Here is a 17,172-nt window from a genome sequence, read left to right on the forward strand (position 1 = left end):
AGGTGTCTGGCATCAATTACGCGGAAAGTTGTGCAGTCACTGACTCGATCGGAGCCCGCGTGTACGTCCGTGTGTCCACATCCATGTGCAGACCCGGCTGTGTGTGCGGGGCTCACAGAAGCCAGGGGTTTCCTTTGTAAATTTTACAAACGGTGTCACCCCGCCCGCGATCACAGATGCCCACGACGAAGGGCCGCGGTCTGTCCCACGTTTACTGGGAGAAGGACGCAGAGGTGCCCTCTCTGTGGCCGAGCACACACACACGTACACATACACACGGCTCCGGGGTGGTGTGTCCGGGCACACACACACACACACACACCATCAATCAGCCGCGCTCCTTTTCACGCTGAGCAGCGTGCAATGCGCAATCTGCACTCTACACTGAGCGGTGTTCCAGCCCCGGAGCTGTTTGTCCGAAGTAGAAACCTCTTTAGAAAATAAAGAGAAAAAACATATTCGCAGTAGTCCGCTGCAGACCTATTCCCATTTTCTATAAATCGCATACTTTCATTTTTGTGAACTCGTGTTCATATATATATACGCTCGCAGGGAAGTGCTTAACCACGGTGTTCCGGGAAAAAAAAAATAATAAGTGTAGCGCTGGAAATTCGCCTTTTCGCGATGGTTTGATTTATTTTCACAGAACGGTGATGTTTAAATACCGTCGCAATTCCCCCTGACCTCTTCCCCCCGCAGGAGCAACACACACACCACGGAGCGCTCAGTGGGAAATGCAGCAGCGATGCCCACCGGCAGCTGCGCCGATGGGAGAGCGCTTCGGGAACCTCCAGGGCAGCCCGAGAGGCCGTGTGCCATTTCCACCCAGGGGTTGCCACCTTATTAGAGAATTATCATTATTAATTATTATTTCTTAAGCGCTGGGCCGCGCCTTCAGGTACTGACAAGACGCAAATAAACCTTTTGCTTTCACGACTTCGGCAGAAATGTACGCTCCGAAGGATCACTGCTCTGCTCCCCGCTCCCAGACCCCGCCGTGCGCACCGCTCTCGGGGAGGAGCAGCGAGCAGCCAGGGGCTATCACAAAGGGCCGGGAACGTAAATATAATGGGGTCAAAGAACAGTATAATGGGATCCTTCTGCTATTTTAAAGTCAGCCAAATGTGACTGTAGGACTTAAAAATCGCCGTAAATTCTGCTGTGACAACAAATGAGAATGTTCAACTAAATCTCCTATATACGTAGGACAAAGAAGTGCCAAATATCGGCCTGAACAAAAATCATCGCACCGCTGTGTCCAGGAGTTGGAGGGCTTTTTTTTTTTTTTCCTTTTCCCCCTTTGCAAACAAAGCAGCGCTGTGCAGTTCCGCGGAGCGCTCTGTAAGTTGTGATGGTTTCGCGGGGGCCGCCCGTCCCCCGCACGTGAGAATTTGGTGCGATTCACAATCACGGCGGGTTGAGGCTCTGCCCGAGCTCGGCGCTCCCGCAGCTTTAAGACACTTTCCGCAGGAGTTTCTGGCCGCATACTCCATGCCATGTTGTTTACTGACCCATAATCAAAACGCGGTGACCTCCTACCCTTTTTTTGCCCCTTGACCCACGCTGAATTCAATGCAGCCTTTATAAATTTGCAAATCCTTGGACGTAAAGGGGATTTGGCGCGGCTTTGTTCGGAAAGGCTCCCAAAAGTTTGCATTTTTAATTAGGCAAAGGTACAGCACCGAGCGCTGGGAAAAGGGAGCCCATCCCGCACGGAGGTGATCACTCTGAATTTCTGCACCGGGGATCCGCGTCCCCAAGCCGCGCCGCAGCCTGAAGCGGACGGGATCCGAGGTTCTGGGTCGCCCCAAATCGGCGATGTGGTACCGCTCAGCTCGTGTCGTGGGGACGGACGGACCGCGGTCTCTCGCCGCTGCGCACCGTGCCGAGTCGGGCCGGGCACGTCCCTTATCGCTGCCATCACTCAGCTCAAAGGACATCGTCATTACGACGGTGATAAAACAACGCCCGCTGATGTGTGCTGGATAAATACCGAACGTTTACAGCCCCAAAGTGCTTCAATTCCAATCAAACGCTATCAAAGAAAAGCCCCTCTTCCTGCCTCCTTCCCCCCCATCACTCCTTATTTATTTTACCCCGTGGTCGCAACGTGGCCCAAGGAAATAGAACGGCCGCACCGGGGGGGCACCTCTGCATTCATTTTGCAGCTGCCCAGGGGGTGCCTCTGCGGGGGGATGGGGGGAACGGCAGCATAGAGAGCTCCGCTCCCCTAGAGCCCGCGATCATTTCAAATATTCACGGTATCAGCAGATCCCACCGTAATCAGATTAAAGCGAGGTTTGGGGATGGAAGGGAGGGGGTGCCCTGGGGCCACCATTGGGATGTGCGGGAAACGCAGAGCGCGGTCTGCCCGGCGTTCTGGAATAAAAAACAACCCAAAACGTAAGAGAACAAAAACCAAGGCGAGGGAAAGCGGCCGCTGTGCGAGGATGGGGCACCGCAACACGGCGAGGTTATGCATCCAGCCGCCGGCTTCCGCTCGGGGGCTGTTTCCCTTCAAACTTCCCGGCTGATGTTTCTATGGGACGCGCTCATTTGTTTGTGCTCGGTGCTCCGGGCAGGGCCGGGCTCGCTTCGCGCTTGGCTCATCCCGCCCGAGGCCGAGATTCGCTGCATTTAACCTTTACGAGGCTCCCACACGTGCGGCCGCGGCACAGAGCACCGCCGCTCTCCCTCGGGAGCTCCGGGGCCCCGCGTGGAGGAGGCTCCGCCCGACCCCACGGGCACCTCACGGCGGACGGCGGCGCGGAGCTGACGGGGGCACGGAAGGTAAAGGCGGGGCTCCACAGAGCCCCGGGGAACAAAGGCTGCCGAGCCCCGCTCGGTCCCGTCCCGTCCCGCGCCCCTCGGGGCCACCGAGGAACCGGGCGCGGAGGAGGTGGCGCGGCGCGGTCCCGCCCGCCCGCGGAGGCGCCGCCCGCCATCGGGGCCGGCGGCCGCTGACCTTTGACCCCTCCCCTCCTCCCGCCGCTTCCTCCGCCGCCGGCCGCTCGCCTACCCACAATGCCCCGCGCCGGCCGCGCTCGTGCCGCGCTCGAGCCTCCCGGAACGCCCCCTCCCCCGCCGCTCCCCTCCCCCAGCCCCGGCCGAGCGGGGGCAGCGCCCTGGGGCGGGGCGGCCCCGTGGCGGCGGTGGTGGGGGGCGGGGAGGGGCCGCGCCGCGTTCGAACGGCGGCGGTGCGTGAGGAAGGGCTGGGGTCACCGAGCTGCGGGGAGAGGACGGCAGAGGGGGCGGCACAAAGGCCGAGTGTGTGGAGCGGGCCGGGCCAGGCCGCGCCTCGCGTTAGCGGCGATCCTCGGGGTCCTGGAGGAAGTCAGTCCTGGCGCTGGCCGAGTGACGCCCATGTGAACAGTGGGAAGTTAAATCCTAACGTTGTGCAGTTATTTAAATGGAGCCGTGGCTTCACTTGCTCCGTCCCGTCCCGTCCGTCGCTGTCCACCGGCGCCCCGCGTCCCGCCGCGTGGCGTGGGAACGAGCGGAGCAGGGCTCGTGCCCGAGGGGATGGAGAAGCTGTGTTGGAGGGGGGGAACGGCAGAGCGGGCCTCCCTCGTCCCCTCACCGCCCGCCCGTACCTTCCCCGGCTCTCCTCGGCCCTTCTCCGGGCGCGGGGACCCGGGGTCAGCGGAGAACAATGCTGCGCGGCCCTCTGTGCGCAGCACCGTCCCCTGAAGGGAAGCGGCACACATTGCAGCCCAGGTGGGGCCGCGCGGCGCTGCCTCCCCTCCCGCCGGCAGCGCTCACGGCACGCGGGGCGGGAGGAGGTCAGGGCGGCGAGCGGGGCTGCGCGGCTCCCATAGGCCGTCCCGCCGACCCCGGGATAGGCTCGGAGCGCAGCTGGCCACGGGCCAGCCCAGCCGTCCCGTTCGCCCCGCGGCACGCTTTGCGCTGAGGGCGATAGAGTGCGAGGGTGAGTAGCCGGGAGGGTAAAGCCGCGGTGCCCTGGGCGAGAGCCGACGGAGCTCCAAGGGGAGCCGGGCATCCCGGGGCTGCGGGAGGAGGACGGAGCAGCCGGGCAGGAAGCGCGCCGGACCCGGGGAGAGCGGGGCCGGGCCCTCTGCGGGCGCTCCCATTGTTCGTGCAGCCGGCGGCGTCCTCTGGCCCGAGGAGTGCGGAGCGGCTCCTACCGCGCGGCCGCGGAGCTCGGTGCGGCAGCTCACAGCCCGCAGCTCACAGCCCGCAGTCCGGAGCGCGGCGGCTCCGGCGGCGCTCGGTGCGGGAGCGCCGCGCTCCAGTGGGGCTGTACCTCACTGTTACTGCAAAGGTAAAAGCCCGCTCCGGCGGCGGGCTCGTGCGTAAATAACATCTGTTTGTGGGCGGATGGTGGGCAGCTCTGCTCGCAGGGACGGAGAGGAACCGCTCCGCGCCGCAGCGTTTGGAATCGTAAACGTAGACAGAGAAGTTTGGAAGGAACTCCTCGTAATGTTCTGTTTATAAAAAAACGGAGATTAACCTTCTTCTGTTCCGTAAAAGCACCGCGAAGTCTGGATTTCTTTTCGTTCTTTTCGTTTTCCAAAATGATTGTTGTACGTTGGTTCAAAAAAAAAAAAAAAAAGTGCTTGGAAAGGAATGGCGTCTGTTCCAACTCCCCCCCCTCCCCCCCTTAGAAATCATTAGGAATTACATAGCTCTGGTACGCCGTTCCGACAGGAACGTTCTCGTGTGTTCGCGTGGAGGAGAGCTGCCGAACTCGATGTGCGAGGCGATTTCCAACAAGTGCCCCGCTCCGCTGCGGGAGAAACGTGGCCCCGCACGTTGGCTCTCGAAGAGCGCTTTGACTCGGAAAGGGCTTCTGCTTGCGGGGGGGAACGCTTTCCAGAGAATGTGATTTTTGTAAGGGAACCCTTTCTACGAGAACGGTGCTCATTTGTAGCAAGTTAGTTCAGAGTGTGTGGAAATTTGTTTAGAAGAATCGAGCTGGTGTCGAGCTTTTTAAATTTCTTATTTCTTATTTTATTTTAAAATTTTTAAATGTATCGCCACAAAATTAACATTCTGCAAGCTCGTGAGTAAGAAGTAGAAGAAGTTAAAGGGTGATATTAATGGATATCACGGTTGAAAATAATTCAGTAGTGACTCCCCCCGCCCCCCGGGAAGTTGCCTGCTCGCGGGCATTGTCTGAGATAACAGCTCGGGACTCCTCTTTCGCTCTTTGTGAGCTCCGCTCCTTTGTGGGACTCCTCCAAATCAAAGCCCGCTTCAGTTCGGATGGGAAAAAGCATTTCTGTTAGTGGGAAGTTGAGGGGGATGGAGATATTTAATAGAAAAACCCCACCACGATAGCATCTAAAAGCAATAACTTTAAAATCGAGGAGAAAAGATTTTATTTGTTCCGTTTTACCTCTCCTGCTGAGTGTTCTGGAGATGCGTTTACTGTTAATTGCTGTTTGGCCATTTTCAAAAGGGAACTGCAAATTTAGAATGCGTCATTTCAGAAAGCCGTTTAATGCTCTTGCATTTACTAAAAGAATATGTCACTATTTAAAAGGCGTCTGATGGAAAGGGAAGATGGGGAAAAATACAGAGAAAGCCTGCACGTTGCCATTCTTTGTTGCTCTTTATTTATGTGGAACGTGTTGTTGTATTTCACGTACAATTTATTTAAAAAATTTTTTTTGAAAGGAGCACTGTTGTTACATTTAATGGGGAAGTACCACGATACAAAAATGACCCGGGTTCCCCACTCTGCAGTGCCCATGTAAGAGTGACAAAAAGCGGGGCCGAGGCTCGCGCCCTGCATCCGCCAGCAGTGTGAGGCTTCCCAGATCCCCAGCATGGCCGTGCCAGCCTTTCGCTCTTCGGTAGTTCCTCGTGGTCAAAATCTACATAGATATATTTCTTCCTCGTACATATGTGGGGAATTGAAATTAGATGGTAACCAGTGGGAACGGAGCTCTCTGATCGAAAGACTTTTTTTTTTTTTTATTGCATTTGGCAACCTCTTTTCTTTCAGAGACACAATACAATTAATTAACATATTCTGGGGCGTGTTTTTGCGATTGGGAAGTGGTGGCCCCTTGTTGAGAAGAAAACACTTTAAATAAAAAAGTAACATTGTTGTGTCCAAATGGTACTGGGAAAAGCAGAGCGGTACTGTTGATACAGCCCATGGATGCGGTTGATTTACTCCAATTTGCTTTAGCATATACCAAACTAGCTTTTTCTTTCCCACGCCTATGTTAGATATGTGTTTTGTTTATACAAATCCACCTAAGATGGGTCTGTATTTAAGATATTTGATGGGAAATTCAGCATGTCATTTCTCCTATATAGTGGGTAGCACAGATACAGTTCCTAAATGGAAATGAAATGCACGTGAGCAGTGACATGATACAGTATCACACTGCTCATCGTAACACCACGAACATGAGAAAAGGCTGTTAATTTATATGGAATGTTAATTTAGCAAATCCTATGCTGAGGTATGCCTGGGCAGGAACAGTAATCTGAGGCTTGGTTTTGGCATGGTGCTATGTAAATGTATTTAATAAAAATCCAATCAATTAATATATTCCTCCTAAAAATCCAAACTTTGAAATGATGTTTGCTTTAATGAAAAGCTCTATGTTACGTTTAAGTAGCATATAATTTAAATTCCAGAGTTTACTAATGCAGCTTTCTGGGGCTTAACGGGCATTAATATTCAATTTGGTTTGCTGGAAGTTTATTTCAGGTTCTTTTGTATCATACTGTAATTATCACTGCTTTGACTTGACTCACATAAAAATGTGGTTAACGCTTAAATGTCTTTTTAATGTAGAGAATTATAAATTAACTGTCACATGTAAATCTTTTAGCTTCTATCACTTAGGGAATGTTAAGTCTTTCACAGGGAAATAATCACTGCGCTTAAAAATATCCGGTGCTAGGATTCTTTCATTTAGAATTTTGGTTTGAGGTGATTCATTCAAAGAAAATCCCTTGTTTTGTGTTTACTGTAAACCTCAGTCAGAAATTAACATTTAAATGCCAACGTTATAACAGAAACAGTACTTGAAAACCACCACCGTTATCCATCTCTGCTAGCTGCGTGGAATTTACCAAAGTCTCCGAAGGTGATAATACAATTAAAACCAAGAAAATGAATACAATAGTTGGTGGAATTACTTTCCCCTTCCTTTGCACTCTGAGGAATTAGAAAATTTGTAATTCTATTCTCACAAAAGAAAATAGCACAAGATGTGGAGGGGCACAGTGTCCAGGAGATGCACCAGCGTGACCTCTGGTGCTGCTACCTGTACCCGTGTCACGGGTGGATGTGCAACGTGCCAGCTCCCCGTGATGAAGTCACTGCATCTCGAATGTTAGAACGCTTTCACTATTGAGCAGCTTGCATTTGGGTAGGTGTTAGAGGCTGATTTGACTGATATATTAAAGAGTAGAAGGGAAAAGAAAACTTTACTTTCTTGGTGTAATTTAAGAGTAAGCATGTAAAGATGCATCAGCACTTCAACGTGGGTTCTGTGGACATGCCATATACATCCTAACTGCACATGGGCAGAAATAATTTGTTGGATCGAGGCGGACTGCCATTTAGAACACACTACGTGCAAAGGTCAGCATGCAGGAGCCGCGTTCTGTTTTGTGTAGGGTGACCATTTTGCTGCTGCCTCCCCAGAAGTGAAGCAAGTAGCCACGATTAGAATGTATTTCCATGAGGACTGTTAATGATTTATACCCAGAGAAACAAAAGGCAGACGAACATCAATCTATTTTAAAGAGATAAACAGGGGAAGTATTATTGTACATATAGCGAACATCCGAGTTACTGCAGTTGTCCTGGTCTCGGTTGCATCCGCTCACTGTGTAGCGTGTGTCCTTTTGTACTGAGGTAAAGATCAAAGCTTTCCCAACAAAGTTGCCATTTGAAAACGGACTAAAAATGGCTATGAGAAATTTGCTATAAAGAATTTCCTGTGAAGTGAGTTTTCCCACTGGACAATTCCAACTCCGATGTCAGTTCATGTTTTGCAATACAGAACGCATTTTGTGTAAAACCTCTGCTTTTTCTGTTATTCGTGGAAGACCCCTCTGATGCTTACATCCAACCAGTGACGTGCCTTTGTGAAGGGAAGACTTTTGCTTGTTCAATGCTTTGTTTTATTCACCGAAGTTACAGTGATTGTATACCTTGTGGAAAAAAAGCAGTGACATTTAAAGCAAGTATGCAGACCCTAGCATTGTTGTTGGAAGTGATTAATGGTAGTAAAAATTTAAGGTGAATACCTCTTTATTTTTGCTAATGAAGCTGAAGTGGCACACAATCCTTTACGTTAACATTTTCATGAGCAATCCCTTAAAGTTTTAAAATGCTTTATGTTTGGGCAGTGTAATTTTCATTCACTTATGCATTCATTCTATTTTAAAAAATATCTAAAAAACATGGATGTGTATCATCTGGTTGTATGTTTTTTATAACCAAACTTGTCTAGCAGATAGATTTTGTATGTTTCTTTTAAGAGAATTGTCTTTTCTCCTTGTGTTTAGATCAACAATGAAATTATTCATTCTTACCCCTGAATTATATTCCTCTCTAATTATTTTAATCTCTTATATATCACTATAAGAAGGACAGGCTTCTTTTTTTTCAAAAAGAAAATTGGCCTTCTGTGTCGTGTCAGCACTTATTAAATAGTACAATCATAAGAACATATACTCTACAAGATTTTATGTTCTGATTCCATAGCTGTTACGGGCTTAGCATTTGCAGTATTTATTTAGTGGTAATGCATTTCTTTTCCTATTTTGCATTTCAAAGGTCTCCTCTAAACAATTGTTTTACAGAGCTATCGAGAGGTTATCTAAATTTCTCCATCAAATATTACACAGCACCATAAGGTGGTAGTCATGGAGTTTCTTTCCATTCATTTACATTCTCTCTATAGAAAGAACTGAACAGAAATGCACAAAAAAAAAACCCACAACAAATCTTTTATTAAACAGTTCAGTGTATTAGGTTAGACTGAATTTGGACCAAAGCAAAATTTCAAGCTGCTCACCATTAAGCTGGTGTTAAATACTCTCACAGTAAAATATTTTTATTTGAAAACTCTGCTCTGGGTTTCTCACAAATGTATTCTTGATTTCTCAGTGCAGCTTTAACCAAGATGTTGCAGAACAATTTTTTTTCTTCAGCAATGCATTTTTATAAAGCTAGAAACTGGGTTTCAGAATTACATAAAAAAAAACCAAAAAAACAACAAAGCCTGAAACCCAACGCTACTAGGAACTGTACACATTGCTTTTCAGAGATGAAGTTGCAGGAAAACCATCCCAATTAATTAAAAAAAGAAAAAAAAGCTGTGAGAAAAATGTACAATTGTTTGTTGCAATACAAGCTTTACTATATGTATACATTCATCCAACAAATTAAAATATACTTAATATGTTTTCCTTTCAAAAGTATATTTATTTTAATTTACCTGTCAGGGAAATAAAGGACAGATTTGCTGCTGTACCGTGATTTTTTTTTCCTTGTCAGGGTTAACAGAATCATTGGGAATGCTTTTTAAATTAGATGTCATTTTCTTGACACAAATGAGGAAGGGCCAGGAGGGTGTATCTATCTGCAGATAATTTGCATTTTTTTAAAACAGTGGGTTCTATTAGGTGCTTTATTTTCTCACTTAGTCACTGCTCACACCTGCAATTTTCAGTGTATTTTGTTACAAGACTTTAAAGTAATAAAAACAGTGTTGTATGTTTGATCGTACAAACAGTTCCGAGTTCAGATGTGTGTTCTTCCCTGCTAAGATGGGGCGGTTTTTTGTGGGCTGGCTTTTTCTGGAGCAATAACTAAATTATTTAATGCAAACTGAAACATTCTACATTCCGATATCCTTCCCGCATTCTTTTATTTTATTTTATTTATTTTTTATTTTTGTCATTTGCGTTAAAAATTTCTAAACAGGGATATTGGAGCATGTATTTAGAGAGAAATGTAATAGCACGTCCCAAATGGCTGTGCTAATTGCGCTGGGCCGGGCCTTCACGGAGGAAGCTGCCTCCATCACTCCCCTTGCCTTCAGCCTCCATTCTTCCTCTATTTATCTAATTTCACTTAAAACTTTCAGGGAGAGAAAAGACCGTGACCTGAGCTGTCCTGCGCTCTGGGGGTGGAGCTGGGCACATCCTTACACAGATCCCTTCTCCCTGCTCCCACAGACATTAGTTAACAATGTATAAAACGTGTGTATGTATAGGTCCAGGTAGCTACACATCCAGGAACGCACACAGCTCAGCAGTGATTTGTGCAGATCCCAAATCGACTGAGCTGGCCTTGCAAAATTGTCATGAAAAGCACGAGGTCCCCACACAAATTCTACACGTCTGCCTTTTAGCTCGGCAACCGGCATAAAGCAGAGACAGCTTCCTGGCCCAACACAGATGAAGAAACAAAATAAATAAATAGTGCCCGTGGGGTGGGTGACAAAGGACAGGGCAGGGCCGCGTGAATTTCTGTGCTCCCAAGCCGTGCCAGGAGCAGTGTACCTGTGTGCAGCGTGCAGCTCGGGACTGTCCTCAGCGCGGGCTGCCTCCGCTCAAACAGGTTTGCGATTTTTTTTTAACGTTAATTTTTAATCTTAATACTAATAATCAAAATTAAAAAAAATTGTTTTACTTAAATAAAAATTAAAAAAATCCCCCTCCCCCCCCTCACACACACACACACACACACACACACACACACACACACACACACCCCTCCGGATAAATAAAAATGTTAGAAAAACAATGCCCGCTTGCCCCACATCAGTAAATCCCACCCCAACCGCCGGGAGGGAACGGGCACCTCCGCGTGAAGCGGCACAGCCCTCCCGCTCGCACCTCCCGCTCCGCTGCGGCGGCGGCAGAGCGGCGCGGGGCTCCCGGAGCCTCCACGGAGCGGGGACCGGAACGGCGCGAGGGCGGCGGGAGCGCGCGGCTCCGCGGGCGCGGCGAGGGGACGGAGGCAGACGCGGACCAGTTGGGAGCGGGAGCGCGCGAGTCCCGCGACCGCGTCGCGGGGCAAACAAACGGGACGGTAAAAGCCGCGACCGCGGGGCGGGAGGAAAGGAGCGGCGGGGGCGACTCCGTCAGTCCCCTGAAGGGGGCACGAGCGGCGACATGGCGGTGGGAGCGGGGCGCATGTCTGCCACCTCCCCGCCCCCGCGCCGCGAGGGGAGGGGGGCAGCGCGGCGCCCGGCCAGCGCTCGCCTGGGCTACGCGGGGAGGCGGCTCGGCGCGGCGCGGCCCGGCCCGCCAGCAGCCGCGGCAGCGGGCCGCGGCGCGGTGCAGCGCGAGGCCGGGGCCCGCCCGGCGGCGGCGACATGGCGCGCCCGGCGGAGGCGGAGTGGCAGCGCGCAGAGGTGGGTGTGGGCGCGGGGCCGCGCGGCCGGGCCGGGCCGGGCCGGGCCGGGCCCTCGCTCAGGTGGCGGCCGGGCGAGGCGAGGGGCGGCTCGCGCACGCTCTCTCGGCGCGGCGGTCGGAGCCGAGCTGGGGAGGGAGGAGGAGGAGGAGAAGAAGGAGGAGGAGGGGTGGTGGGGGGGTGGGCGCGCGCTCGGCCGCCGCGCACGTTCCCTGGGCGGCTCCGAACCATCGCGAGGAGGCCCCGGGCCCGGGCCTTCCCCGCGGGGGCGCGCAGTGCGCCTGCGCGCGGCCCGCTCTGCCCGCCGCCTGCTGCGCGCCGCCCGCTCCGCCGCCGGGCCGCCCCGCGCTCACTGACGCACCCGGCGCCGGGTCCGGCGGGGGCGAGAAGCGGCGCTCGGCACGCGGCCATGGGCCCGAAATCGTCGCCGTGGCGGCGGTGGCGGCGGAGGCGGCTGAGTGACTGAGTGCCTGAGGGCGGCGGGGAGCGGACGGGCAGGGGCGAAGCGCGTGTGTGCGTGTGCGGCGCTGACGGCGGTGTGTTTAACCCTTAGATGGTCTCTAGCGAGCCGCTGCTGCTGCCGGTGTCACTGGAGGGCGAGTTCTCCACTAGCATGAAGGAGATGATCGGCGGCTGCTGCGTGTGCTCCGACGAGAGGGGCTGGGCCGAGAACCCGCTCGTCTACTGCGACGGGCACGGCTGCAATGTCGCAGTGCATCAAGGTGAGTGGGCGGGGGACCCGCGCCCTCCTCGTGGGGTCCCTGTCCCGCGGGGCCGTGTCCGTGCCCCTGGCTGCTTCCCTTCCCCTCCCCTCGTCCCCTCTTGGCACCCCCAGAGCGCTTTCCCTGCCCGCAGGCCCACGTGCTCGCTGAGCTGACCCGGCCTGTCATCCCGTGCCTCACCGTCTGTCTTTTCCCTCACGTGAGACTTCCTACGCTGTGACTTCCTGTATTGTGACTGGTAGAGAGAAGGAACAGCCCTTAAAGCATTTCGTCCCTTCTCCCTCCCCTCAGACCATGCAGTGCTTGTGGTTCCTAGTCCTTTTAGTCTGTTAACAGCCTCACCTGCTGAAAACTCCTGTCATTATTATTATTTTTTTTTCTCTGTCCTGGTAGTCGTTGCTTTATCTGTTTCTCCCTCTTCTCAATCCCTGTTGTCTCTGCCTTGCCCGAGTTAGATAAATTGTCAGCCAGTAGCAGAGGAGGAGGGTTTAGGTGGCAGCATGTGGGGCAGCTCAGCTGTCATGTGATTTCTGCCTCTGCCCGCCTGTCGGTGAGTGTTGTTTGGCCGAGGTCGCCTAGTAGACAGGGAGACTTCCTGTTGTGGTCGTGCAGCAGGAGGATGCCGGTTGCGGCGGCTGATGCAGGATTTGTTTGGATTAGTGAGACCGGTTGGTTGGTTTCCTGCTCAGTGCAGGAGCTGGCGTGTTCTGTGTTTTGTTTTTGTCAGCGGGCCGACCCTTCTTCTGAGAACAGAGAGACTGGGTTTTGCTGCTTACGTTGTAAGAAAGGAAGTTACAATCACTTTTGGTTTATGTGTAACAGAAATAAGGAATTAAATTGTAGTTTCTCACTGTAAACTCCCAAGTAGTCAGGTGAACTTCATAGGTGATTCTCTTCATCCTTCTAGGTGGTGAATAAACAAGGTGAGAGAACATCCTTAATCCAATTTACTAGTCTGAATGCCTGCTGCATGTGAAAATACTATTATTGTATCTCTCATGCTTAGTCCTACAATAAGACGACGGAGTAGCTGTTTGTTTAATGTATATGTTCTTAAGTAGCAGTAATAATTTAAGGAGATCTGCTGAAGAATTCAGTTGTTCTTAATGCTGGAGATCAGGCAGAGAGGAGCTGTTAGTGTCAAAGATCAGCCAAGTTTTGAGTTAGTTTTGTGTTGTCTTAAGAGCTGAATGAAGTTAACTGGTAAGTTAACTGTTGCGGAATTTTAGAGTCGTGAAAAAGAACACAAAAACAATTGTTCTAGAAGTCATATCTGAACCACCTATTACTATTGTATTATGTTTAGCATCTTCCTTTAGATTTGGAGTCTCACTAATGATATCAGTGAACGGATCTGATAGGAACAGTGTGGTACTCCCAGTACTCGTGGAGCTGAAAACGTAACAATTGGGAGGTGTGGTTTAGGAGGTATCCCTAATAGAGGGAGGGAGTGAAGTAAGTTGGTACAGGAGCATTGTGCTTATTGAAGTTCAGGTCTGAATCTTAACTGAATACAAAAGGAAGCATCCAGAGTCCTGCCTCTAAATTATCCAGGTGCTGTTGAGATAATAAGAAAAGGAAAACTGTGTTTTGCTGTATTGTATTGGTAACATTTTTTAATTTGATGTGTCATGTGAAGGTGGTGGAAGAAACATGCTGATTCTAAGTTTTCTTTTTGTATTCTTTCTGCAGTAGAAATAATAGTTGCCAAGGTAAAAGCTGGTGCTCCTTGGTTGAAAATCAGATAGAGGAATTCCCAATGAGATGTTCTTACCTCCATTTATAAATTATTGTAGGTAGGTTTAATTAGTTCAGAGGAATTACCTTTTCCAGCATTAAGCCACTGTCAAATTGTGAAGTACAAAATTCATCAGTGTGCTTTTGTTGCATGGTAGCAGATGAAGAAACCAAAGGAAGCTGTGAAACTCAAGAAATAGTATCACAGGGTGTCAGAGCACAGAGCTGTGGTGGAATTCTTCCAGGCTCTGGATGTACTCTTGTATTAGTACAAAGTACTTCAGCTATGGTCTTTGCCCAACTTGCATTGCCTTTGGGTCTCATTGGCAACCCCATCTCCAGGTTGCATTCTGTAGTTTGTTTCTTACTCTGCTCGGCCTTCTGGTATTAAATGTGTATTTGCATGTTTAAAGTCTCTCAGTTTATAGAGGTGTTCAGAATCCCCACCCCTCCTGTCTGTAGCTAATACTGTGCAACTAAAACAAGAAGGTTTTTCTCATGTTAAAAAAGTTTGTTGTATGGTGGAAAGAGGTTATCTGTCTGTCAGTGCTTGGATGATGTATTTGAAAATCTGACAACTGTTCTTAGGATGACCAGGTGTACGCATAGAATAGGAAATAGTTTCATCACTCTTTGTAGCAGGAAAGGTATTTTGTGGAAGGAATGGCTGTGTAGTGGAAGGAAAGATGTTTTATGTGCTATTGCTGCATTATTTGTTGTTTTGTTTATACAGGCTAATGAAAAAACAACAGTGTTTTTGGATTTATTCTGGAAGATAGCAATATGTTCTCAACTTTCCTTTTTAATTAAAAATATTAATGATCTGATCTCCCCAGATTTTTAAAAATTTAAATAAAAAATCCTCAAAAAATCCCTTTCCTAAGGGTTTATGTTGTAGTCTGGTTACAGTTACAGATGTTCAAATTGGTTTGTATTTAAAGCTTCGTATGAATTTTCAGGACAAAAAAGCCAACGTTTTGTCTGTAAGTTCATTATAGACTTCCTACTTCAAACTGGTTATGTTATTCACAAAGAGTAAGAAAGCATGGTTGTAACAAGCATGTGAATGTGTTAAAACAACTCAAGCTGCTTTTGGCTTTCTGTTTGGAAAAATCTGTTCAACAAATGATGAATGCTTATTACTGTAAGATATTCTACTTGTTTTGCTGGTAAATAACTAGCAATACATACTGCATATAGAATGTATTGCTGCTCTTGAATTATTATGTGACTTAAAAATTAATTGAACCAAATATTTTTTCATAAATTTAAGTGGAAGATTATCATTCTTTATACATGTGAATTTGGATTATCAATGTGAGATGTATTAATATGAGTTTCACAAAAAAGCATAGTATAATGCCGTAGTGATACTGAAAATTTGCTGAAATACTGTGTCTTGTTCAAAACAGCTTGCTATGGAATTGTTCAAGTACCCACTGGACCTTGGTTTTGCAGAAAGTGTGAATCTCAGGAAAGAGCGGCCAGAGTGGTACGTGCTTTGTTTGTTACATCATGCTGCTTGTGATTATCATGTGGGTAATGTTTGCTGAAGTATCTCAGTAACAGTAGAAAGTAGCTCTGTTTTCTGTCGTAATTCCATCTAGATGCTATTCTGAAAGACTTTTTTAAGGCAATCTCTAGTTGTTCTGACTTTTTTTCTTGAAACAACTGTTCATGTGGTTATTTTCTTCTTATCTGTGGTGGGGGTCTTGTGTATGTCTGTCTGCTGAATATTTTTATGGTTATTGTTGTTAATTTCAGAATCTAGTGCATCCTTTGAATTGGCAATTGTGGTACAATAGTTCTAAATAAATAAATATGTTCTTCTGTCCTCTTATTTATTTATTAATGGTAAGTGTTGGGGACTCAGGTAATCCTTCTGATCAAAAAACAGCCAACCAAGGAAACAATTATAACCACTTTTTTCATGATTACATGCAGTTCTATTCTGTTTTTTACTTGACAGCATGCAGCTTGAGTTAATAACGTACATTTTTAGTAAGAGAGAATCGTGCTTATCTCTGCTTTTAGTTGGTTTTCCAGCAAAAGCTAAAATGAGAATGCTTTGAAAGATGAAGTTGGTTTTTTTTTTAATATCTGAAAACAAATTATGTGTACAAAAATCAAAAGAGGCGGTTCAGTGTCTTGGGTCAGTGTGAACTATTTTTAATTTTCAAAGTTGAAGACAAACAAAGAGCCTAAAACCGAGTTTTTAGTTTCATAAGTGGCTGGCAGGATGTTTATGTGAACTGCTTGCTGTTTCTTATTTTCATTTCTAATATAACGTACTATAAAAATGTTAGGAAGACTTCCCCAGGGTGTGAAATTTTTGGCACAGAGTTGAAGAAACATGTTCATCTACTTTTCCCATCTCACATCTAGCATTTTCCTAATGCCCAAGAGTGTGTTTCCTACTCCTTCAGAGCAGATCTGTTGATGGAAGCAAGAACAGATTGGAATCAATGTGCTCTCCAAATATTTGTCAACAGAAAATCAAAACCACTACTCTTTGTGAAGAAAGGTCATTTTTTTTCCTTTTCCTGGGAAGATCATCAGCAGTGTGAAGTTTTAAGAGGAATGTTTTTTTTTTTTAATTATTATTTTTTATCGTGTTGGTGAATTTGATACATACAGTTTGAGAATGGAAGAAAAATTATAGGGGGGAAAAGAGGGATAGTGGCTGGAAGGAAGGGTTTTCTGGTTCATAATAGGGAATTCTCATCAGGATTTGGGGTATAATTACTCCTGTCTTCTCCTGACCTAAGGTATGAAGGAGAACTGTGCTGACTTCTGAAATAAGCCGTGTATCACTGCTGCCTGATGGTTTACTGAGTCCACCAAAGAAAATAGCTTTGATGAGCATTGCACTGCTTTCCTTCCCTGATGGAACTGGTTTAGGAAAATATGGCAGTTAGCTCAATTGAGTTCTCTCTGCAGTATATTTGTATTTGTGTTTCCACCTCATGTCTGTGTACTGTACAGTTAAAAAAGCTGATTATTGATTTCTTTCTTAAAAAGTAAAAATGTCTCCTATTTGTAATACAGCATATGTTTAAATGGTTCTTAAACGACCTCATGTTTGGGGTAGGGGTAGAACAGCTTGATAATAGTTAATGTTTCAAGAACTGCATGTTCGCTCATGAATTACAAGCATGGTTGCTGTCTCTGAGGTGTCTCAGTGAAGTCCTTAATGTATAGAAGCTGAACTGACAATCTGGCTTTGGTAGAGAACTGGAACTTTATAATTTATCAGACGCAGAAAGTGTACTGCACTGACTTACAGAAGCAACCCCTTCATCATTGTAGGAGGCTGAAGGCTTATTTTTTCCGTTTGCATTTTTGTGT

General features: G+C 48.1%; 1 protein-coding gene across 3 annotated transcripts in view; it reads left to right on the top strand.

Moving 5' to 3' along the window:
* Positions 1-11,727: 11,727 nt before the first annotated feature.
* Positions 11,728-17,172, top strand: part of MLLT10 (MLLT10 histone lysine methyltransferase DOT1L cofactor) — a 108,341-nt gene continuing 102,896 nt past the window's right edge. Inside the window, exons 1-2 of one of the 3 annotated variants that reach the window (XM_065731384.1) lie at positions 11,728-12,087; positions 15,237-15,316. In XM_065731384.1, the coding sequence (XP_065587456.1) occupies positions 11,919-12,087; positions 15,237-15,316 (249 nt within the window). In that variant the 5' untranslated portion in view covers positions 11,728-11,918. Of the gene's footprint in view, positions 12,088-15,236; positions 15,317-17,172 lie in introns of those variants that run through there. The other 2 variants (XM_065731385.1, XM_065731386.1) reach the window with 2 other exon arrangements.

This window comes from Cyrtonyx montezumae, unplaced genomic scaffold (assembly GCF_038088225.1).
Source record: "Cyrtonyx montezumae isolate F1298 unplaced genomic scaffold, pur_monq_1.0 scaffold_14, whole genome shotgun sequence".
Lineage (NCBI taxonomy): Eukaryota > Metazoa > Chordata > Aves > Galliformes > Odontophoridae > Cyrtonyx > Cyrtonyx montezumae.